The 24,484-nt window shown below is 47.5% G+C and overlaps 1 protein-coding gene across 1 annotated transcript in view; it reads left to right on the top strand.

Annotated features, from left to right (window-relative positions):
* The window catches only part of LOC126546273 (excitatory amino acid transporter 2-like), an 87,715-nt gene extending 64,463 nt beyond the window's left edge, over positions 1–23,252 (top strand). The window contains exons 3-10 of the mRNA XM_050194426.3: positions 995–1,193; positions 3,084–3,279; positions 10,057–10,217; positions 10,644–10,770; positions 11,977–12,210; positions 18,797–18,991; positions 20,569–20,703; positions 22,249–23,252. Of these exons, the coding sequence (XP_050050383.1) occupies positions 995–1,193; positions 3,084–3,279; positions 10,057–10,217; positions 10,644–10,770; positions 11,977–12,210; positions 18,797–18,991; positions 20,569–20,703; positions 22,249–22,411 (1,410 nt within the window). The 3' untranslated portion in view covers positions 22,412–23,252. The remainder of the gene's footprint in view (positions 1–994; positions 1,194–3,083; positions 3,280–10,056; positions 10,218–10,643; positions 10,771–11,976; positions 12,211–18,796; positions 18,992–20,568; positions 20,704–22,248) is intronic.
* The last annotated feature ends 1,232 nt before the right edge of the window (positions 23,253–24,484 follow it).

The following is a 24,484-nucleotide window of genomic DNA, read 5'->3' as shown; positions in this document are numbered from 1 at the left end:
AAGTTAAAGCCCATGCAAAGAGCGATGGAATCGAAAAAAGTTAGGCGTAGCGTTAAAAGACAGGAAGAGAGTTGACATTAAGAGAAAAAATAGAGCTGGGCAGGTCATGTAATGCTTAGTGTATATCACCGGTGGACCAATATAGGGTTACAGAATGGGTGCCAAGGAAAGGGCAGCGCAGTCGAGGACTGCACAATATCAGGGGGGGGAGGATGAAATTGGGAAATCTGCAGGGGCAAGTTGCAGGGCATAGGATCTTCATCCTTTCATACTTTCATACATTTAGTCATGCCCTTAAGCTGTTTTATATGTGTAAATAAGTTTACGCCATTCAGTACACTACATTTGCAAATTTGTATATATTGACAGTTCTTTTTAATGCACTATAGGCTTATATAAATACAATTTTTTCTCATTGATTTTATTTTTCTATGTTGTATTTTCGCGATTGTGTTCGTTTCTTTTAGTTAGCTTGCTCTTCTTTAGTACATATCTACATTGTTATTATTAACCGAAGGTCTCGTTGCAGTCTTACTTTGGGACCCTCGTCTGTATACTGTATCTTACCCATTCATAGTATTTAAAGAATAATAAACTTAAACTTAAACTGAAACTGAAGTTGGAATCAGCTGGCGCGAGACAGGGGTAATCGCAGATCGCTGGGAGAAGCCTTCGTCCTGCAGTGGACATAAAGAAAGGATGATGATGATGATGATTGTGGTGGTGGTGGTAATGATGATGATGATGATGATGATGATGATGATGATGGCAAGTCTGGCCAGTTTGCGTCCGACCATCCCAAAATGTTTGCCTAGAGAACGAGAAATTAACGACTAAAGTAATATAAGAAAAGACGAGGGGAAAATGGCAAAGTATTCCTACGTATAGTTCGTAGATTAACAAAAATACACCGATACGAGTAAAACTAACGGAATCAGGATTGACTTACCGAAAGACGACTGCACCCCACACGAGCGTCTTGTGAACCTTGCAGGTGCTGGCATGGACGAAGAAGCACCTGCAGCTCAGCCTGAGCATCGTCGGCATTATTCTGGGCCTGATCGTCGGCTACTCGGTGGCGGCTGCAGAGCCCAATGAGGACATCACCACTCTTATCTCGGTGCCGGGTGAAATACTCCTGCGCATGTACAAGATGCTCACGCTGCCGCTCGTCTTCTCCTCCGTCATCGCAGGTGAGTGAATCGCTATAAATGATGCGCCGAAGTTGGCCGGTATCCGATGCCACCTTCCGTGCCCGCCGCCGCGGTCACATATCCCTGCAGCGATGTTTTTAAAATTTGGCACTGTTTTAGACACGGTGAAGGCCTTGGATGTCAAGGCTAAAAGGCAGGGAGTAATCCGCCTTACGTAGGCCCTGTCACCCGTACATTGCTGAAGAGTGAATTGCGTACATTGTCTACATTATATACAATGCCCAAGAAAGAACGGTCAGTGCTCGCTCCGTTAAACGAGGGACAGTTCAACTGTCCGACAACGTCGCGCTATAGTGCTCCAGTGAAGAGGAGAAACGGTGCTTCTCGGTGTTTGTATCACCAGAAATTCCGCTAGTATGATTTCAGGCTTAAATTCGTCGGCTCTTCTGGAAACAATAGTTTACAGTCACATGTCGGCCTAGTGGCGTGGGCAGGGGGTGAAAAACTTTGTCGTGGGAGCCGCTCGCGACTGCTGCACTATGGCTCCGCAGATCGCCACTCCGAAGACTACAGAAGGTTGGCCATGCTGTGGTCAGGCTGTTTCCGAGCCATGCTTTGTACACACTTACCACACTTACTGCTTTTTGAAAAGAGGCGCAGGAATTCTGCAAATGCAGAATAAATTTACATGACAAAGTATACATACGCAGAATGCTAAGAGTGTAACACCTATAGTAAAGCCTAATCAGGGGCGCCATAACGTAAAGCTATCCGAAGCTTTTTTATTCCATTTCTGCAATCAGCCCTCCGCGATTGGTAAAAAAAAATTTCGAACCACCACCCACTTAGCCTGTCTGTCACGCGACGTCACGAAACCCGCGAAAATGGCCAATTTGATATGATATCTGCACACTGGTTAAGCATGATTAGGCCGAACGAAACAAAAATTATAATTTCTCATTCGATGCGTTGTTTGACCAATTGCTATTGGTCCAACTTTCTCAGGCTGCGCCCACCTTGCCTCTCTGTCACATGGCGTCACAAAATCGCGAAAACACCGCTTCAAAGTGTACGCGTTAAAAACGCATTAATGTGCCGAACAAAACTGAGTACGTTTCTCAATGCCCGGAGATATCCCCGTTCCGAAAGGAATAGAAGATGGCTGCCCACCGATGGGTATGGCACTGGCTACTCGGAGCTGTCAGGTGGAGATCACAGGTTTGTTCGCTTGTCATAAAAGATTTTGCGTGGCAGTATAACGTTATCCAGACCTTTCAGGCACGTATGCGACATTGCTCTGCCAATCCTGCTCTGTTGAGGATTCGTTTTAGCAGTATTTCTGATGTTAACTTGCAGGCCGCCGCAAACTAAGTAAGGGAAAGCGGACCAATCGCAGACGCCAGCACCACCCTCCTCATCCGTTTAACTACTTTCACATCGCTGGCTCGGCCCCATCGCAACTCTCTCCGCTTAATCGGGCTCTTCGCTTCTTCTCGGTCAATGAGATAAGAAAGACTGCTCAGTGTAGGCAATGCTATCCGCTTTGAAAGCAAAAGTGATATCTTAAAAACGAGAAGCGCCTTTCATTGGGCTTTTCATACAACGCTGCGGATTACCATCCAACGCTTCCGCCGGTAGTTACGTAAATTTGATGTCAGGGGATTGGAATAAAAACAGGCTGGAATAGTTTTACGTTATATAGTGCCCCAGCTCACTCAGGCTTTGAGCCAACTGTCACCACCCCGATTAAAAGCAAATAACACTAGCAGTCATCGTAATCGCGCAAGCTGACGCTACGTACAAGAATGTTCTATTGATGAGTACAAGTGGTACTGGGTTTAAAAGATCGAAACCATTGCATGATTGTAGAGGGACTTACCATTGTCAATCCCTTCATCTCTTTCCTTTCCCACGTGTGTCCTTCTCCAGCTTTGACGCGAGTGAAGCCAGGCACTGTAGGGAGGATGATGACCCGGATGACTGCCTACTACGTCGCCAGCACGATGTTAGCTGCTTTTGTTGGCATCATAGTGGTCGCCATCTTTGCACCCGGCAAGCAAATCCTGCAGACCGACGTCAGCAAGATTGGAGTGTCCGGTCTCGACACGTTCCTCGACTTTGTCAGGTTAGTGCGCGACTCGAAAACGGCTGAGCACAGCGGTGTTTCCACACCTATGATTTAATAGCTATAGGCCGTTCAAAACTCTGCAGCGGCAAAAGAAAACTTGTAAATCATTAAAGCGTACCAGGCAAAATACAGCTGCTGTCAGAGTTTTGCACAGCGCTTGGCTTGTGCGCGAACTCTCTAATAGGTCTCAAGCTTCGGGCAGCCACTATTCATGTGTCGATAGACGCCGCTCGCAGGCTTCCACGGCCGTGACAAAGGACGTCTGCTTTGCGTCACACGGTGGTTATCTCGTTGTGCTGATAAGCACGAGGTCGCGGGTTCGTTCGCCAACCGTAGCGGCGTTCCGATCAAAGCGGAATGCAAAACCGCGATGAGTACCGTGGTTTCGGTTGCACATTATCGAAATCCAGGTGGTAAAATTCAACCCGAAACCCTCTACAACGGCGTCCCTCATAACTAGGGCGCAGCGTTCTTGGATTGTCAAATGCGAGACCATTCCTTTGGCTGCCCTGCCTTTACTTTGGTCTGCCCAACGTGTCGCGAGTTTTCTGCAGTAACAAATTACGGCGCTAGCTGTGAATGAACCGAGACAAAACAAATCAATTCCGTTTATCAAGTTACGCGCATGCGCACCGTCGGTAGGAGAAATAAAGAACGAAGCAATATAGTGAGAGTGTCGCGCCTGAAGCAAAAAAAAAAATAACAGAACAATCCGGCAGGATACATCTACGATGAGTGTCGAAGTTACGGAACGCATTCACACAGCACGCATTCTTCAACTGGCAATTGACGTGATGTTGCGTCTTTTTTTGGAGTCGCCACTTCTGCAGCCAAACTCCCCGCGCGTCACCTCTAGTCAACGTCTAACCAACGCCTTCTAGATCAATGTTCTAACCTTCTACAGGATTGGACAAGCGGCTGTAGCCTGACCGGATGCTTATAGTGCTGCAAGGGCTGCAAGTGCTATTGTGCTGTGTGGTGACGGTATACGGTGACTGGGATTGACTGATTTGACTGGGATTGTATGTCTATGGTCCTTTGGCCGCGATACGATGACCACGTGAACAGGATTCCTAGTCCCTACAAGGAACTGCACCCGGGCGTGCACTGTGGTAAGCGAGTACGTATCCTAGGCGCCACGCCAACAGTTGTGAGGGGGCGAGGAATACGTACGACAGTAGAGCTATGGTGGAGCACCGCCATGCTCTCACGATATCTACGCGCGTCCGTCCCTCGCCCGTGTATGTTTAGGTCTCCAGGGACGCGCACTGCATGCGTTTGGCTGCAAGAGCATCGAAATCAAACCGACGCACCGTCGTGCTCTGCTTTGCAATGGCATGCGCGGCTCGCGCGTCGGAGAGAGAGAGAGAGAGAGAGAGACAGAAGAAAGGGGAAAGGCCGGAAGGTTAGCCAAATGGGTAGATCCGGTTAGCTACTCTACGCTGGGGAGAGAGGGGAGGGGAAGGGAAAGTGATAGCAAAGTAGATATAAAGAAAGAAAGGAGCACAAACATACAATCACAGTCAAATACTGTCACCGTATAACGTCACCACACAGCACAGCAGCACTTGCAGCGCTATAAACATCCGGTCAGGCTGCAGCCGCTTGTCCAATTCTGTAGAAGGTTAGAACATTGATCTAGAAGGCGTTGGTTAGACGTTGACTAGAGGTGACGCGCGGGGAGTTTGGCTGCAGAAGTGACGATGCCAAAGAAAGACGCAACATCACGCCAATCACCAGTTGAATAATGCGTGCGGTGTGAATGCTTTCCGTAACTTCGACACTTATCGTAGATATGTCGTGCCGGATTTTTCTGTTTTATTTTTTTGCTTCAGGCACGACACTCTCACTCTATTGCTTCGTTCTTTATTTCTCCTTCCGACGGTGCGCGTGCGCGTAACTTGATAAACGGAATTGATTTGTTTCCTCTCGGTTCATTCACAGCTAGCGCCGTAATTTGTTACTGGAGAAAACTCGCGACAATTGGTTGAGCCCTATTTCAGAGAAATTGCTTGTGACGTTAAGCGAGACGCGTATTTTAAGATTCAGTGGCAGCTTTGTCGCACATTCGCCAGTATACAAGAGCATAAATGTGCACAGCCTTTTATTAATTGCGATTTCGCTCGAAGAGCGAAGTAATCACAGCGACATCAAGCAAGGGCAGCGCAGCGTAACTGCAACCCGGAGACTAGCTACGCAGGCGTCAAAGATGCGTGTCCGACGCGATGGTGAGGGCGTATGTAGCGAAACTACATCGTCAGAAGTTCGCCCGTGCGCCCATGCGCGTGTCCATACATCACAGTTACGTTCACAAAGGTGAGAAGGCACGCGAAAACCGCGTGAAATGCCGCAGCGCCACCGAGCGGTGGCATTTGTTGAATCACTTTCGAAAAAAAAAAAAGAACACCACGAACGCGCCAGCAACACGGCTGCCCGTAAACGCCCGCTTAATCCGACCGCCTGACACTTTAAAACCCCAGTATATATTTAATTATTACCCTCACAAGTGGCCAGACTTCCGGCCTCGTTTTCCGCGAGATCACTCGGTGATCAAGCAAATATACCTAGGTATGCTCATTGCAACACACATATATGTCAGCAAGAGCGCAGGTACTTAAATAAAACTATGTTTTCTCATTTTTCTATGTCCGCTTTCCTAAACACTAGGCAGGCACAAAAACGGGTAAGTGTCGCCATCTCGCGGAGTTTCGCGATGATGACTGCGTGACGTACGAACGCGGGACAGATTATAACTGGAGCCTGGCAGAGAGCGCACTTCCGTGTTAAAAATTTGCATTCTTTTCACTATATATATATATATATATATATATATATATATATATAATTCCCATGAGGCTCTGTGTGCACAACTGTGAACACAAAAGCACAGACGAAAAAAAAGACATTCAGAACTTGTTGCATTCATCGTGAGACACTTCTGATAGGACCTGTGTTGCCCGTTTGAATTATATGTGTAAACAGTATTGTAATACAATTTGGAAGCCAGACGCACGACTGGATGTTTTCTCTGGTCGTCATTTCAGCAAGATGCGCGCTCAGTTCTCTCATTATTTCATTGCGATATCAATTCTACGGAGGCTCAAGGCGCGCTCCCCCGTTGGCAGCATCGTCGGCGTCGTCGTGCCGTCCCGACATTGACGTCGCATGCACTGCTCACGCGAGGATCGATTCCAGGGTCTCCAGTGACGGCGGAGTGCATTTGGCTGCTACAAAAAAGAAAAGAACGACGACGCGAAGCGGACGCACCGTCAACGTTCACCGCTCATTTGGCTCGCGTGGTGGAGTAAGGCCAGTGTGTTCTGCCTTCCACTGCTTGCATTATCGCTGCGCGCAGGCACGCCACAGCTGATGCGTCTATTGGTCTGAGCGTAACGGGCAGTAAACTTCAAGCTACCGTTACGTAACACTTCAATGGGCGCTGACTACAGCCGACGGCTTTCCGACGATCTCAGCTCGAGCGCCATCCGAGATGCGACCGTCGTCCGCAAGTGCCACCGCTGGCACGCCAGTCACGCCAGCTTTAAAACCCCTTAAACTTCGTAAAGTAGCGACACTCTCCTCCTCCGCCTTCACTCTTCCTCGTTTCTCCTCTCTTTCACGCTCGCTCCTCGACCGTGGCGTCGCCTGCACCGCTCTAGAGTAGCAACGGCGCCAACATGCGCTCCTCGCCACTCCGCAGACGCTTCTAGAGCGAGGGCCGACGGCCAGCGCGCGCGAGGATGAGGCGGCATTATTCAAAGCGTGGCGCTACTTTACGAAGATTAAGGGACTTTAGCCACCTTAAAGCCCTTACGCCAGCGTTGTGAGGCACCTGCATTGGCAGGACGCTGTTTCTTCTGCCAAATAGTAGTTTCCTTTCTCGCTACGTCGCGCCAATGTATGTGTACTCCGTTTCATGCATCCGGTGAAACGCTGTGAAGGCTAGAGTTTCTTTTTTCAGTGGCTAGGTTCGCACTTAAAAATATAGTCGGATGTTTTCGACCGATGGTTGCGAAAATGTTCCCTACATAAGCTTAGTTCTGAATGAAACAAAATTGGCAATGGCTTAGCTTGGCTATGCCAGGATATACGTAACGAAAGCTAAGGCATAGCATGGTTAGCCTTGGTTAAACTTGATTGCAAGTCCAGGTTAGTTTGGTTGTCTAGCTATGTGGCGGCGTTTAGCCAGTCGTTCGGCGCGCTGTTCGTCTGTTTCCTGGGCGATTCGTTTCCTCTCCATCTCGTACCGATGTCGATTCCAGGCCTCCTCCTGCTTATCAACATAGTCCGCGTCCATACTGCCACCTCAACTGTGGTTGCGGCGCACACGAGCTCTCCTTTTTAATCCTCCGACATGTTACCAGGCATGCGACGCAGCTGGCGAAGCGAGTGGAGGCGAACGCAACGACGAGGAACGCGGTGTGACGTCATGTACCTCCTCGGAGCACGGCCACGGCGAAATCGGAAGTTCGCGGCCAGTAAAGCTTTCGCTTTAAAAAAACGGCCGTGGCCTAGCTTGGTTAAGCCTGGTGATTGCGAAGCAATAGTGTGTCTCCGTAGTGTGTCTCCGTAGCTCGCTGATGCTTCCTCTTTGCATTCTGCCGAGCTGCCTTGTTCGTAGGCACCATCGTAACATCTGGCTGTATGACTGCCTTGGCGAGAGGAGCGGAGCTGTTTTATACAGCTGGTGTGGCGTCACTCTGACCGTAGCGCCCCTGGTGAGAGGAGCGGGAGTTAGGCCGCCGTTGGTGGCTACCGCCTCGCCTCGCGACGGCGTGAGATGGGGCCCCATTTTTACACAGCTGGTTTGACGTCACTGTAGGTCACGTGATGTGACGTCACGCAGTGAGGTCACGCTAAAGGTCAATGGTGCCTACCACCGCCTCGCCACGGAACGGGCTGAAGTGCGACCTAAAGTAGTATTGCTTCGCAATAAAAAAGAACTCACCCTTAGAAACAAACAAACCCTGTACTCATACAGCTGCTAACACGTTGTTTTAGATCAATGTGCTCTTCGTAGTTTTTTTTTTTTTTTTTTTTTTTGCAGCGCGTCGCGGCAGCCTCACGTGCATGCTCGCGCGAGCAAACGCTTCCTGGCGCGCAGCGAAGCGTAGACGGAACGCGCGGAGTGATACATTTTGGTGACCGAACTTCATGCGTAGCTTTGACAGCGTTGCACTTGATGTATGCAACCGAGTATAGTCAGAACACCGTCCAAGTAGTCCCGAACGCAATGATAAAGCTTGCTATCACTGCTGCGGTCGAAACTGTCAAACTTTGTCACTGTGTTTTACATCAGGCATATTTTTCAAGTATCTGCAATATTTGCTTTTTTCAGTATGCTAGACATGAAAGGGTTGACATTCTGACATCTGGCGTCCCTGTAAAGAGTTCGGCCGTCGAGTCGACATTCGGAGAACTTAACAAAGCTCACTCACGAACTGTGAAAAATCTTTAATCCGTCCTGCAGTTGTGTGCTTTCCGTGATCCTGATCAAAGGGGAAATTTATTGGAGACCACGACACACTTACTACTTATATGCTTTTATTTGCGACATGCTTTGTTTGCGATGTTTTATCGAATTTAAACAATTGCGCCACCCCCCCAATCACATACAGCATTAAATAATCACATACATTTCTAGCACACGCTTTGCATGCTTCTTTTTGTCAATGCATTACAATCATATCCAATCCCATGCTTTATGCACTCGTTTAACATTTGTACCGCACTCTTCGCAAATATTTTTTCTTTATTTCTTCCTTAGATGCGCACCTTTCCTTTTCATTTTGTTAAGGATGGTGAAATTGCCATTGCAAGATTGCCTGAAAAAGTTTGTTTTACACGAACACAAAATAAGTAGTGGCTTGCCCGTAAATTGATTTCATTGGCGTCTCAAGGGGCTTTACTACCGTCCCAAATGTGCTGGCTAACGGCTCTATGTTATGCTGGATCACGCAAGAAATGACAAGCGCTATACTTTTATATCCTCACTGTAACAAACATGCGCCTTCCTGTGTATCATTCCTTTGAAATAGCGAATACCTTTCCAGGAGCGTTATACCATTCAATTACGTTGACAATCGCCGTCCAGGGTTTCCACCAAAAAAAATTGCTCGTTCGGCGCTTTTCTAACATGTCTATTTCTATCCGCTACGGAATGCATGTGCAGACTTTCTTCTGCTACATACCCTGTAAAATAATTTACACCCTTAAAGGTGAATAAGAATGTAAATCTAGCTGCCTACAACTCATAACGTTACACCCTTCTTGGGTGTCACCGGTGTAAGGGTGATGTCACAAATTGGTGGTATAGTTCGATTACCCATCTTAGTGAACCGACTGCATACATCAAACGCCATTATTCTATGGATCGTTCCCGCAGCGCTGAAAATATGTTATGCAACTGCTGCGGCGCAAATAGTCAGTAACGCCGCAGCTAGTAATGACTTGCTATCGCTATTGACCTGCTATCGCTGTCGCAGCTTTGCATATATTTTTGTTGATATTTTTCCCACACTGCACTAAAGCCACATCGTACGATGAAATTCTTACAATTATTTACCGACCCAATTTCTCTGCGCTTTGTCTTCATGTACCCCTCCCGTCTTTTAGCGATGTTTATGTTCCGTCAATATGAGCCATAGAGAGAGAGCCCGTCATCGAGCACTTGCTATTCGGAAATGCGTTTCATGCGGCTGCCGCCGATTGCTCTGCTGGACCGCGAGAAAACGTCAGTTTCTTTACAACCTCTGATGTCGTTCTTTCATGCAGAAACATGTTTCCGGAGAACATCGTCCAAGCCTGCTTCCAGCTGCACCGTACAGTTCGCGTTGCTCAGCCGCCCCGCTATGTCCGCTTGGGTATTAATGCAAGCGAACTCGAACCGGACATCGTCAGAAAGCTGCAGTACTCGGACGGCCTCAACATCTTTGGTGAGCGGCAGCGGGCATGGACGCGCGGAGTGATTCTTATTTTCTAGAAGATCCGCACGCGCCTTTCATACGCCACGAAAGCCTCGGCATTTAGTGAACCACAGACCTAACTGTCTTTTGCTGGCACTTATTATATTAAAATGCTTGGTATGCAGTTTCTATGAGCCTAGTTTTTAAAAAGAACGCTACGCACTGTTATTGATATCATAGCAGCATGCCACTACGTGTCCTAAGTCTGCTTAACTACTGATTCTACTTTATTAAACGACTATGTGACGTCTTAAAAAAGAAAATGTGTGGTTATCCAGAGGTTAAAAGCAGTAAACGCAATTCTTGGGGAAAGTATCGTGTCCATTCATCGCAAAGTGCTGCAGAGGTATCGTGCACGGCGTATTGAATGTTTCCCGTTTTGCTTTTCTCAAACAGGAATCATCGTGTTCTGTTCCGTGTTCGGCTTATTCGCCGGGCTCATGGGCGACATGACCGTTATCATGGTGGACTTCTTTTCCGTCCTGAACGTGCTCACCATGAAGCTTGCGTACCTAGTCATGTGGTGAGTACTCCGCTATAGCGATACACACAGTCCACAGTGCTTAAATAAAAAAGGCAGGAAAAGATTACGCGGAAACACAACCGTGTGATTATGAGACACGCCGTAGTGAGAGACTCCGGGTCAGTTTCGACCACCTGGGGTTCGTGAAAGTGCACCTAACACATGTACACGAGCGATTTCCTTTTGTGTTTTTTTTTTCACTTCATCCCCCACCGAAATGCGGCCTTCGGGGCCGGGATTTGACCCCACGCCCTCGGGCTTAACAGCGCAACGCCAAAGACACTACGCCACCACGGCGGCTAGGAGGAGTTCGAAATATGAATATGTAAATGGCTATGCTCACATCTGCATTCAGCGCTTTCATGTTCAGCCGTTCTTTAACACTATAGCCCCCAAAACTTGCTGCCCTCGTAGCCTTTCTATGCCGCTACCGCAGCCTCTTTTATGTTGTTTATACGACAGATGCGTATGGGCTGCCGACGCTGGATGCATATAGCTCCTAAAGGTTGCTCAATACATGGCTGTTTTACGTCATGAAAGAACATACGTGAAACTTGACGTTCTTTGACGACCTATTAGCTTGATAATTCCTCGTCACAACCGAGACTTCTCCCGCCCCTCCCCACGCCTCCCCCCCCCCTGCCACCAAAATACATTAAAAGTAAAGTCACAAGGTAGCGGTTAAGATTTCTGGCCCCGGAAGCCTCATTTCTACGAAGGCTGAATCCAGGAAAGCTCGTGTGCGGGGCTATCGCTGGAGGTAAACGAACCGCCAAGAGGGCGAAATTTAATACGGAACTCTTAACGTAACACAGCTCTAAGACACTGCTCCTCGCATTGCGCCTCGCACTCCCCTTCCCCATTGCTCGTATTAGGCCAAAGAGCCATCCATTAAATAAAACATTTATCCAATCAATCATTAACGCGACGAAGGTTTCACTGCGCATGTCAAGCAACAAGAAACAATAAGACCTTCAACAATAGTTCAACGTATTCGTATATTAACAATATAATTTCCATCACTATTCAACTCGCATGTTAGGAATTGTAACTCTCTATAGCAGACAGGCAGTGCTCACAAACCTGTCCTCCAAGTTTTATAAGTTACTGCTCGTAATGCTTCACCAGCAAGGCCCAAATAGCTATGTATATATGCATACTACATCGCTGAACTGCAATTCCTCCGTGTTCCCTATCACTGCGCAGGTACTTCCCCATCGGCGTGGTCTTTCTGCTTAGCGCGTCCATCGCCCGCGGAGACGCCCTGGGGGAGCAGGCGATCAACGTGGGCGCCTACATAGGCACCGTCATGACGGGCCTCGCCATCCACTCCTTCATCGTGCTGCCCCTCATCTACTACACCTTCGTGCGCAAGAACCCGCTCGTGTTCGCCAAGAACTTACTTCATGCATTCGTCACCGCCTTCGGCACGTCGGACAGGTGAGAAGGCCCATATGCGCGTTGTTGCTACAACGATGAACACGAATGTCGGGTCTACGATGGCGTGTGATCAAACCACGAGTGAATCGCCGTTCTTTTTAGAAACTTTCAATGATTCACGCATCCCTCACCGCATTCGGCACGTCGGACAGGTGAGGAGACCCATACGCGATCTTCCTGCAGTGAGGAACAAGAATTTGAGGTTCACGGTGACGTGTGACGGAATCACGCGTTGATGATGATATGTGGTGTTCGGTGACGCAAGGGTCAAGTATGACCAAGGAGCTCCAGGCCAGTGTTAATGAGCTCGCAATGGAGCAATGAATTACGGGAGGTAAATGTGATGTGGCTGTTAAAGTACCTAAAGAAACAGTCGCTGTAAAGTGTGTAAAATATATATGTAATAATAATATGGCAATGACTGATGAGGTGTGTTCATCATTGAATTAATCAAGAATGAACCACGAAGCAAATTGATTGCATGTGCACGTGAGAGAATGATTCACAGAAAGAGATCGATCATGGTGCGGTGCCTCTGGCATTTTGGCAGATGTTTCGACAGGTTTATCACTCTTTGTCGAGGTGCAGGTGTCGTTATGTAGTCCAGCTGGTTGTCGCGGTGATATTCGTGTTCAACGTTAACACCGTCACTAGCGACCAGGTGATGTGACCTTACTGACCACTTAAAACGAACATGCTGGGAATGTCAACGTCACTCTATATATGCTAGAATTCAGATGTTGGTCACCACCGTTCGACCCCGAAATGCTCCGTAAGCTGTCGACCCAGAGAGAGAACGAGACAAGCTAGGAAAGGCAGAAAGGTTAACCGGAAGGAAGACAAACCAGTGGTTTGGTACCCTAAACTTGGATAGGGTTGAGGGGAGAAGAAAAGATAAGGAAGCGGAGAAGTACTTTCGGGAAAAGGGAGCAAGCATGTGGAACAAACCATCGCAGTTGATTGTCAAAGTCAGTGGTAGCTGTCTTATGTGGCCCTGCTGTAATCTCTATGCCATCCCGTGATTGACGGCGAACTTTATGTGCGCATTCTCACTGAATAAAGGAGTCTTTTGTATATACAGAACCAGTGACAACATTCAAGTAATTTCAATACAGTAGGTGTGTATAGCGCCGAGCCATAACTGGATGACAGCGATGATACGGCGAACTAAGATGTCACACTACCACGTGCGTGATGTGTGGTGACCAGTGGTGGCTCGCAACGGTGGCTCCAATGAGGCGCGGAACACACGTGATTACATGATCGCAACGCCACACCGCGCGCGGCTGCTGTCGTCTGCGCCAACCAATCGAGGCACCCCTCAATCTCGTCCCCCTACACCCACGCTTGCTTCACCGCTCTTCTACTCTCCTTCTCCTTACTCTTCTATCCTCTCTATATTTCGCACTCACCATTTTATCGCGCGAGAACGCCGTCCATCCAGTCAACCAAAGTGCATTGATTAGACACATAAACCCATAAGTTAAAAAACGCGAAAGTACCAAAGCCGTTCTATTGGGTTACTTAAGCGCAGGAACTTCGAGGCTGTCGAATCAAGTGTCGACTAAGGAACGTTCACGCATCGAAGCCTCTCATTTTTACATCCTTATCTACATTACCAAGCTCGAGGTAGAGGTGAGCTCTCGAATGTCACACTACATAGATGAATTAGCATGCAAGATGAGTAAGGGTGTGGGATTATCCGATACTTCCGAATCATGAATCTAGTGTTAGGCGTTTAAATCGAATAGTCACTCTTCGTAACGCACGAATGTTTTTCGAATATTTTTTTGAATATATCAGAATCATCGAGTGTTCTCAATCCAGCATAAAACTGTGGCAAAAGTGCGATAAGTTTAATCTCCCGTAGCCTCATCAGCATATGCCTTGATAAGTTACGTAGTGAAGCATGCTACGTCACTCAGGGAGCCAGACTTTACCGGCTAAACTACGATCATTCGGACACTTGGAAGGGTACTCGGTATGCGAACTAATTACATAGCGCTTCCTACTGTCAAAGTGGGCCGCCGTTCTGCGCAGCTCCAACCTCAAGACATAAGAGTGGAACAGTCCAGTGGGCCCGAGAGGCGGCGACGAGCCAAGGCTTCGAAGTCCCCTCATGGGAGACCTGAGCCCGGGTCATTAAACTATGCCGCATTTTCCCTTAAACTTGTTTCCATTCATCCATTCTTACTGTTCCGCTACGTTTTATAAGCAAGGCTTCGTTACGTGCGATCAATTGATAGAAACTTGCAAGAGTTAATGATACTAGGGGATGAACATTGTTTTGCAGTAAGAGTTTTGCAAGAGTTCATGATACTAGGGGATGAACATTGTTTTGCAGCAGACGATGCGACTCATTTCAAGAATTGCCAACCGACACTCTGGCATGAAAGAAGCCAACCTCATAAGGTTGGTACAAGCCTTCGTTCTCAGCCGCATCACCTACATCACCCCGTACAGGCACGTACGCAGGATTTTTTTTCGGGGGGGCCCAACCCAAGGTAACTTTTCTATGCAAATGAGTGGGAGGGTACTTTTACCAGTACAAATGTGAAAAATGCCTACCATTCGCCATAAAGCCACGTAAAACCGAAAAAGAGAATTGAAATAACCTGTTTCTCACAGGTACGCCTGTGAGATACACCTCTTCTTTACTTGGCAAAAGAAGAACCACATGAAATGGACTCGCGCATGAATGATGTGCAGGAAGAACCTTGCCAAGAACAAGTTAAGCAGCGAAAGTGCAAAATAATGATTTCTAGTAGCGTATTTTGAATTAGCTCTGGAAGAATTATAGAGAAATGTATATTTGCGGAACAATCACAGTTCTTTTGGATCCCTCCTATACAGCTCTACCAAGCGCCAAAACCGACTCGTGTCGTTATTTGGGAAGTTGCGTAACGATGCGTGGTCACCAGTCCCGTACAATGGCGTAGAGCGCAGGACGCTGCGGTTCTAGACGTACTGCGCCCCCGTAAAAACACCCCCGTTAGCACAGCAGGGACGTAGCTACGTCAGGCGGCTTGATTGGTAACTGTAGAAGAGTCATTCAAAACACACGGAATTATTATCCACTTCCGGCGGCGTTTTCTCTACTTCCTTTTTAAATAAAAAAATGTTGATCCATAAATATTTTCACAAACCATTTTCGCTTGTCCTCCCTGTTTGGCTGTTGCCTTAGCTTTCTCCCTTAGTAGATCGCTTAATTTCTCATCTCCTTGCGACTCTTATTTCCAGTTGCCAATTTTGCACGAGAAGTGCTGTACAATTAGGGAAAAACCAGACGAGGTAAGGGGTGAATGTCATATTGCTTATGGATTGAACGGTCAATGCAGGGTTTGATGATGGACGCTGTTTCGCAATATATTATTTGCCACCTTATCTAAACCATATCGTGGATATATGGTTCCGAGGATCTGCCAGCGTCGCGGCGAGCCGTCACTCGAGGAAATAATGAAGCAAAAGGAAAAGTTAAACGCAACTCGCGTTTTCTCCGGCCACAACTCGTTCCACGAGCATACAGACCAGGTGGCTATGAACAGAGTCCCTTTCCTGGCCCCTGGAGCAGCCTAAACAAAGAAGGTTGAACTAACATAGCAACAGCGATGCGCGTGATCGTCGAATAGATGGTGACATAAAAATTGTGTTGGGCATCATAAATAAAGTAAAATATTATGATTAAAACAATAAACTACGCCCTGCCTGCTGCAATAGATGGTGACAACTGAATTCATCTTGAGTTTATCGCGTGGGCACCGAATCGCTGAGAAAAGTGGCCCCTACACCCCAGGAGATGCCGATAACTACCGCCATCCAAAAGGAGTGAAAAACTTGACAACCTTTCCACTCTGTGGAGATGGAATGGCAGCAAAAGCTGACGACAGTCAATGCTCTCAAACGAAAAGCAAAGTGTTTCACCTCCGCTGCGGGTCGGACTGAATATAGTGCAATATCGGGCCGACCAGCCGCGGAGGTAAAGCAGACGTTAAGCACCCCGCATATTTGGGCCAATCCCGAAAGTAGTGCAACACCGGGCCGACCCTCGGCGGAGGTGAAGTAAGCGTTAAGCACTCCCCATACATAGGCCGATCGCGAAGATAGTGCAGTATCAGGCCAACCCCCGGCGGAGGTGAAGCAGGCATTAAGAACTCCCCACACGTAGGCCGATCCTGAATATATTGCAATACCGGGCCCACCCACGGCGGAGGTGAAGCAGGCGTTAAGCGCTCGCCATACGTGGTTCCATCCCGAAGGTAGTGCAATACCGGGCCGAGCCGCGGTGGAGGTGAAGCAGGCGTTAAGCACTCCCCATACGTGGGCCCATCCCAAAGATTCTGAAGGGGGCGTTATAGGTTCCCGATTCCGCAGGGGTATGTGCCATTGATTTTGGAGCCTTTTTGCACTATGACCAGGATGGCTCCACATGGAGATTTTTTCTGTTAACTGACATCGAAAAAAACTACAGATATTAGTCATACACTGCTTTATGTAAAAGGCAGCAAAATGTTGACTGCCGAGTAGATAGATTTGTCGGCGCTTTAGGAATGTGTGTGAGGAGTGGTGGCGTGGGCAGATAGGGGGGAGGGAGGGGTATGCCACTTAATTTAGGGGGGGGGGGGGGCCCGGGCCCCCCCGGGCCCCCCTTTGGGTACGTGCCTGACCCCGTACCTCTGCCTCAAAGCGGCTGAGAGAGAGAAAATAGAGGGAATCATCCGGAGGGCCTATAAACAGGCTCTTGGGCTACCTATAAGAACGGCCAACGTTAAATTGCTAGCTCTAGGTGTGCACAACACCCTAGATGAACTTATAGAAGCGCACCTTATATCTCAATACGAAAGGCTAGCTCAGAGTGCCGTCGGGCGAAACATCCTCCAGAATCTCGGCATCAACTACGAGTCGATGCAAAGCATTAAAGTAGACATTCCTCACAATCAGAGGCGCCATCTCAAAATTAATCCACTCCCTAAAAACATGCACCCCCAATTCCACAAGGAAAGGAGGGCCGCGCGGTCCAAAACCCTACATCAGAAATTCCACGCCTTCAAAGACGTAGTCTATGTCGACGCAGCAGAATACATAGAACGCAACTGTATGTCCCTTGCAGTGGTGGACTCCTCAGGTCAAATACGCGCTGGTGGTTCAATTCGCACCAGAAGCTCCGAAACAGCGGAAGAGGCGGCTATCGCTCTGGCAATAGCCTCCACACATTGTCATTACATTATTAGCGATTCCAGAGCAGCAGTACGCAATTTTGCGAAAGGTCGGGTCTCGGCTCCCGTAAAACGCATAGTAGACACCAACCAACACCCACGACCAATCCAGATCATTTGGGCACCAGCACACTCCTCCCTACCCGGCAACGATGCCGCCCACACCGCCGCTCGAGGACTCGCCAACCGAGCACCTGGACGGCTCACGCTAGGATCAGAGAGGGATCGCATGGTCAGTTACCAGGAAATAACCCAGCACTACAGGTTAGCCAGGGCAGTGTACCCGCCAGCACACAAATCGCTTAACAAGCGACAAGAAGTAGCTTGGAGACGACTTCAGACGAACACCTACCCCAACCCCGTAGCTTATCACTACTACTACCAGGACCAATACCCTAATACATGTAAGCATTGTAAGCAAAAAGCGGATCTATTCCATATCATGTGGTCGTGCCCAGCCGAAAATCACACAAATCACGAAGTAAGTAATACTGAGCAGTGGGAGGCCGTGTTGCTCAGCTCCGACCCTGACCTGCAGGCCAAGGTCATCGAGAGAGCTGAAGATGCCGCCCGGGCCCAGGGGCTCGTGGCTGCCTAACAACAAGGTCATCCGTCAATACCTTGTTTTTCAATAAAGTGTTTACTCACTCTGCAGTAATGGCGAAAACAACTGTCTATTATTCGAGAACTATTGGAAATATATTTTATATTCGATTCAATCGTTTCTGGCACTATTCAATTCGCACACGATTCAGTCTAAACGATTACTCTTCCCACACACCTAGAAACAAGCTAATAATGATGAGAAATAACAAGGTTTATTGCAAGTATAATGTTGCAGATATAACCCGATGCAAGTAGTGTTTTCGAAGAACACTTAAAGCTCAATATTAAGTAACTGAACTGGCATTTACAGAAATATTGACCAGTTGTTAAACCAAATGAACTAAATATGCGACATGCATGACGGTTCACTGTAGTTTGAGGCAAAGAATCACCATGCAGTACAAAGGGACCATCGCATACAGAGAACTAGTTTCGCTATTCTAGCACACTGCTGTAGAGGAGGCTGTTTTTTAAACCGATCTTAAAAGCCGCGCAAAAGTTGTATTTCGAGTGACATCTCGGTTTCACACCTTTACATTCATGAATGTGATTGGGAGGGTTAATACGGTTTTTCGACTGGTACAACAAGCATACTGTTTGTATACCAACTTACGACGCCTGTTAGCAGGTGACCGAACCTTGCACGCACGAAAAACGAGCACGCCCAGACTTTATCGTTCTCCGTTTGCTACGTACTCTGTCCGGCATACTGTCGGAATCGGCAGGATTAACCGTGACACCGTGCGACTGCTGTTCCCCTGTCGCAGTGTGGCGACGCTTCCCGTGACGTTCATGTGCCTCGAGCAGAACAACAAGCTGGACAGGAGGGTTACGCGGTTCGTGGCGCCAATCGCTTCGGCTTTCAACCTCGACGGCACCGCCCTCTACGCCGCCATCGGGACCATCTTCATCGCGAACCTCAGCGGCATCGAGTTGGACTTCGCGCACTACTTGGCCATATGGTGCGTTCCTACCGCCGGCGTCGTGCTTTCGTTGCACTTGTTGCACCGCTCAAGGCCTAGTACTCACAGCCGCTTTCACGACAAGTGTCAGATTACAGCTTGTCGCGGCTCGAAGTCGTCTTGAGATGTAACAAGCTCTCCACCTACCACGGTGGGCGAGGAGTCGCCGTCGTGTTCAACTCTGTTGTAACAAGTTGCGCAGGTTCTTTTTCTTTATTTCTTTTTTTTTAATCGTGTCACTTGTGCAAGGGGACCAAACCGCAATACTATATACAGGTTTGCACCAATGTTGCGTAGCTCGTGATCGAAGTTCAACGCCGTCCTTAAGCAGTGTAGATTAGCGTACGCCTTACGCGCGATTAGCAGTTATTCAGCCAGTGGCCTTGGTGCTTGTTAAGTTGTGTGCTATACGCGTCCTCTGAACACTGCGCGATTTACGATGCATGCAACCAGGCCTGCCTGCGTTAACTATTCGTGCGTGTGTCCCTTGTGATAGTTGCGGCTCGGCTGAAAAAGCGTTTACGTCTAGTCTTGAAAGAGCTTAAGGCTAACGCGTTAGGGCTTGTCGAGTATCACTGTCGGCTGTCTGTGAGATCCGAACAACGTGCCGTTTTACTCTATTTTTATTTTTATTTTTTACGTGCCTTGTTTTCGTTACGATACCGGATGTCATAAGTCGTCAAGGTCCTCCGCGCCGCTTCCTCGACAAGAACAGGTCATTGGCGACAAAAGCGTGGGACTTTACGTACCCATGCTGGCATGGCGATGCAATCGTTTCCCGTCAAAAGAAAAATTCAGCGATCACAAACAACTCGTCGTATTACCGAGTGACTCCGAATTAAGCCGAACGTTTCCGAAGCTCTTCGGGAGCTCTTATCCAGAAGAAAATTGGCTAAAGTTTTGCAGTCTTATTGAAGGCATATTTCGGGATCGCCGCTTAGCACAACGATTTGATTTGAAAGTAACACACTGTGTACAGTAACGTAAATGTTTGGCCTCGTTGCTCGCGTAAGAGGGACATCATTTAAGCCTGGTAGGCTAAATTAGGTATTCTATACGCTGACGCCTTTTCGGTGCACATATTCCCTTGCACTAACGGGGATGCTGCGTGCAGAGCGCGGCTGTGCGAATGATGAATAGCCGTTTTTTGGACGATTCAGGCGGCCTACTTGATGGGCACGCTAAAGCAGGCGAAAAATCAAGACAGAACAGTTGTAATATATTTCTTTTTTTCCCTAAAGATATTATTTATTAGTATGTTGTTCAGTTATTATTCTTTATTTAATTATTCATCAACGTTGTGGAATATCTCGCGTTTCAAGTCTCCGATATTCGCGATCGCTAGCACTGGCGTCTCTGCACAGGAGCAGAAGCGACGAACCCTATACTGACTCTTACGACACCAAAAGTAATGCACCGTTATATAGACATCCATCGCTAAACCGACATGCTTTAACAAACGTATTTATTTATAACCTACATTCAGATAATACAAGGAAGAATCGGCGTGTCACATCGAATGAATAAGTCAAACATTTAGCTAAAACAATTCACGCTCTGTTTTAAATGCATTTCAGCGTCGCCGCTGCCCTGACAAGCTTCGCAAACCGAGGGATACCCAACGCAGGCGTGATCACGATGATCCTTGTGCTGAAGGCCGGTGGCATCGGCCCGTCTCACATCGGGCTTTTGTTGGCCGTCGACTGGATAATGTAAGTGCGGGAGCCGTATCTTAATCTTAAGAGGAAGCTTTTAGCTCGGAGGCTAACTCCTATCTAAATACACGGGAAAAGGCAAGTCGTTTCTCTCGGCAAACACTGCACCGCTTTGGATGAGGTTTGTTGCAGTCAAAAGACATAGAGCTAAAACTATAGTGACTGTTGGTCGCGAATTTTGGATTTATGTCGTCCATACTTCTAATTAAAAAAAAAGTAGTTTAAAATTGAGAATTTTTCACCAAATGAGACGGTCAAGTTTACAGCTCCTTAACTCGGCAGTGAAAAACGGTTTCGCAATTCCGTAAATTGTACGTCAAGGTACATCTAAAGCGAACAAATTTCCTGTGTGATACATCGCTGTCTAGTGTACCAGTAATATGCGAGCAGGACTACTGCAAGAACCCCTGTAAACAGTGTGCCACAATTACGTACGACTAAAATTGATACATGAAATTTGTCCGCTTTGGATGCAGTTTACCGGACTGCGATATCTGTTCTTGGTGCAGAGCTACAAATTTCTGAACTTCGTTCTTCTATACGTATTTTATTCAAGCTTGCCAATTCTAGAAATCGTTTTAAAAATAAACATTCATTCCTTAAATCAAAGTTTTGCTTCCAGAAGTCACTAGAATTTAACTTTCTCTCAAATGTAACAGATTTCATTAAAATAGGCCCAGTGGTTATCTCAGAAAAGCGTTTCTACGTTTTAAAAATGCATTTGAAATAGGCGGCATCGGAGTTGGGGGCCCGAGCTAAAGCTTCCTCTTGAGCATTGTCGGGAAGGAACTGTGCGAGAATCTGCCCCTAAACAGAGCTCACTTTATTTTCATAATTCACATAGTGGAAGAGTTTAAACGTACCTTACATGGCAACATAAAGTGAAATCAGTGACGTGTGCTACAACCGGTGGTGCCTGACAAATTTCTTTCTGAACGACAGAAAGTACATGAAAGTCGTAGACACTAAAGTACCCAAAACATTCACTTGGTAGCATTCACGTATAGTGTATTATCGAGCAACGACCACTATGAGGTACATCAGGGCTCTTAAGATGGCCCTGCTAGAATGACTATTCCCTAAATGTAGATAAAGTCTACTTGACGTTAGGAGGAACGGAATAGGGCTGGCCAGGCAACGTAATGCCTAGCACAGATGAGCTCTCTTAATGTTACACAAGGGATGCCCAGAGAAGGGAAGCACAGTCGTGGACGACATGTGGTGTAAAGCAAATGAGGAAATTGCAGGCGTGAGATGGGGTCGACTGGCGCAAGATAGGAGTCATTGGATATCGCTGGGAAAGGCCTTCGCCCTGCTGCAGGGGAGAATAAATAGGCAGATGATGATAATGATGATGACGCGATAAAGTTCGCGCTAGCGTACGCAGCCTCATTGTCACTACATGCTGTCAAGAATAGGACAATATGTATATTTTCGCATTTTACTATATGGGCATATTTTGTTCGACTGCTACAAAAAACTGCAGTTCGGCGATTTGAAACAAGGGACATTTTCAAATTCCTTTTTTTCTTTAATCTACAGGAACCGCTGCCGCACCTGCGTGAACGTCTTCAGTCAGTCCATAGCAGTTGCTATAGTCCACCACTCTGTTGAGATGGAGTTGAAGAGGAACCAGAACGCTCTGGAGCACTGGCCAGTTGATGAACTTACCCTGGAGCGTAAGAAGTACGCTCTCAACCGCTAAGCACGCCACACCTTCGCTGTCGAAAAAGGAAGTATTTGTGCTTTGTACATCAGTGACCTGAATTATGGCCAGCTATAAGTTCGACTCGTAAACACCAGGCCCAAACTGCATAATTATCACTAACCGCTGCGCTGAAGGCACATCGGTCAATTGACAAGTTCCGCTGATGTTCAAGGTACAAACACTTCAGGAAAAGAAATCCTCAGCATGCTCATTCAGAACAAAAGGCCGCGCTATATATCACTGTGTAGAAACAACTACACTAATAAACGCGAATGATTCGAACCAAACAAGCACACACACCAACCGAATTACGCTACGCATCACTAAACTTCACGTATACGCACGTCCACTAACTGACCGCTGTCGGTTTCAATTCAGCCGAGTTGCCGACCATTGATGCGCCACTTATTGTAGATGCCGAAACCGAGTCGTTGATACTGCATAACATGTAACCGCCAGTTTTTTACTAGAAGTACGATAGTGACCAAAGAAAAGCTATCTCTTCTCAATGTGTATAGTGCGGAAACGAGAAAGCTTCATGGATATCATCACCACCATCACACCGCAGCACATTCAGCAACACTTCAAGACGCATTGTACTTGAGCTCATCAGTTAAACAACATTTTTGCTTTCAAAAAGATGTCCCTATGCATAATCATGCCGAAAATACCGCTGTCCAGAACATCGCCAGCGCCTGAGGTCCTGCCATATTCTGTGCCAATTCGTCCTGGCAGGCGTTTTCGTATTTTGTCTTGGCCATCGCGATCTTCTACTGTAATGATAATATATGCCAAATAAAATCATTTATTGTGGTTTAAAATCATTTTTTTTTCCAAATCCTCTGATTCCAATGACTCTTTCATTGTAAACTCAGTAAAAGCCCTCCAGGGTCTCTGACACTTCTATAGGGTCAGTGACTCATATGTGACCTTGACAACACCGATGATCTGCACACAATCACACGCACCCACAACCAACGCCAACTGGCTGTTTGAGATGATCGGCGAGTGTTAAGGATGATTACAATTTCCGTACGGTGGTACATACCCACGACAAGGGATCGGCCAAGAACCGGCCAGTATGTTTAAAATAAATTAGAAGAAATGAAGCACAAGGAGGTTTTGTCCGAATCAGTACGCCTATACAGAGAAACTCCTTTCCTTGGGGGTGCACAAAACCTTCCAAGAACATCAGGAAGCTCAGCGCAAGGCACAAAATGAAAGACTCACGTAAACACCAACGGGCCGAGGACTTCTCGACCGCCTTGGCTACACCGAACAAATTAAGACAATAGCAGCAACAGCCAACATACTGAATGAAATGCGCGGGCAACTCAGAGTGAACCCGATGCCGAAGGACACGGACCCGAACCTACACGAAGGAAGGCGGGCAGCACGTGCAGATAACATCCAATGCACGTGCAACACCAAAAACGACTAAGTGTACGTAGAAGCAGCCACACAAGATCGCAAACAAGGATGCAGAGTGTCAACGAGTATCAACGCAAACCATCGGGAAATCACAAGCGGCTGAATAAGCCAAAGCACCATGACTGAAGCTGAGGAGCTAGCAGTCGCTCTAGCAGCGGCGGGGGGCTTCAGAACCGGCAACTCTCTAACCATTCTAATTGATTCTCGAGACGCTTGCCGGCATTTCCTGAACGGCAGAATAAGCCACCGCTCACTCCGTGTACTCACGACAGGCGGCGTAACACAACACACAACACAACCACGCCATTTCAACACAGGATCCTGTGGGTGCCGGGACATGTAGGAATAGCGGGGAACAAAGAGGCGGACAGGGTAGCTCCAAGGTATACAATACGAGAACCAGAAGAATCCGCACTCGAAAGTCCACCGTCTGTTCAAAATGAATACTCGCTTTTATTGGCACTCTACATGGGAACCAGGACACGACACCCTGGCATGAATCAATCACGAGGGCGGAGTTCACTGAATGGAGACAGCTCCAGACAGGAGCCTTCCCCAACTTAAACCTATTCAGTAAAATGTACCCCACCAGATAGGCAGCTAACTGCCCGGGGTACGGACCGCCATGTATCCCACCAC

The sequence above is a fragment of the Dermacentor andersoni genome, chromosome 10 (assembly GCF_023375885.2).
Source record: "Dermacentor andersoni chromosome 10, qqDerAnde1_hic_scaffold, whole genome shotgun sequence".
In the NCBI taxonomy this organism is placed as follows: Eukaryota; Metazoa; Arthropoda; class Arachnida; order Ixodida; family Ixodidae; genus Dermacentor; species Dermacentor andersoni.
The sequence above is the reverse complement of the archived record's forward strand: the minus strand, read 5'-3'. Positions and strand labels throughout refer to the sequence as shown.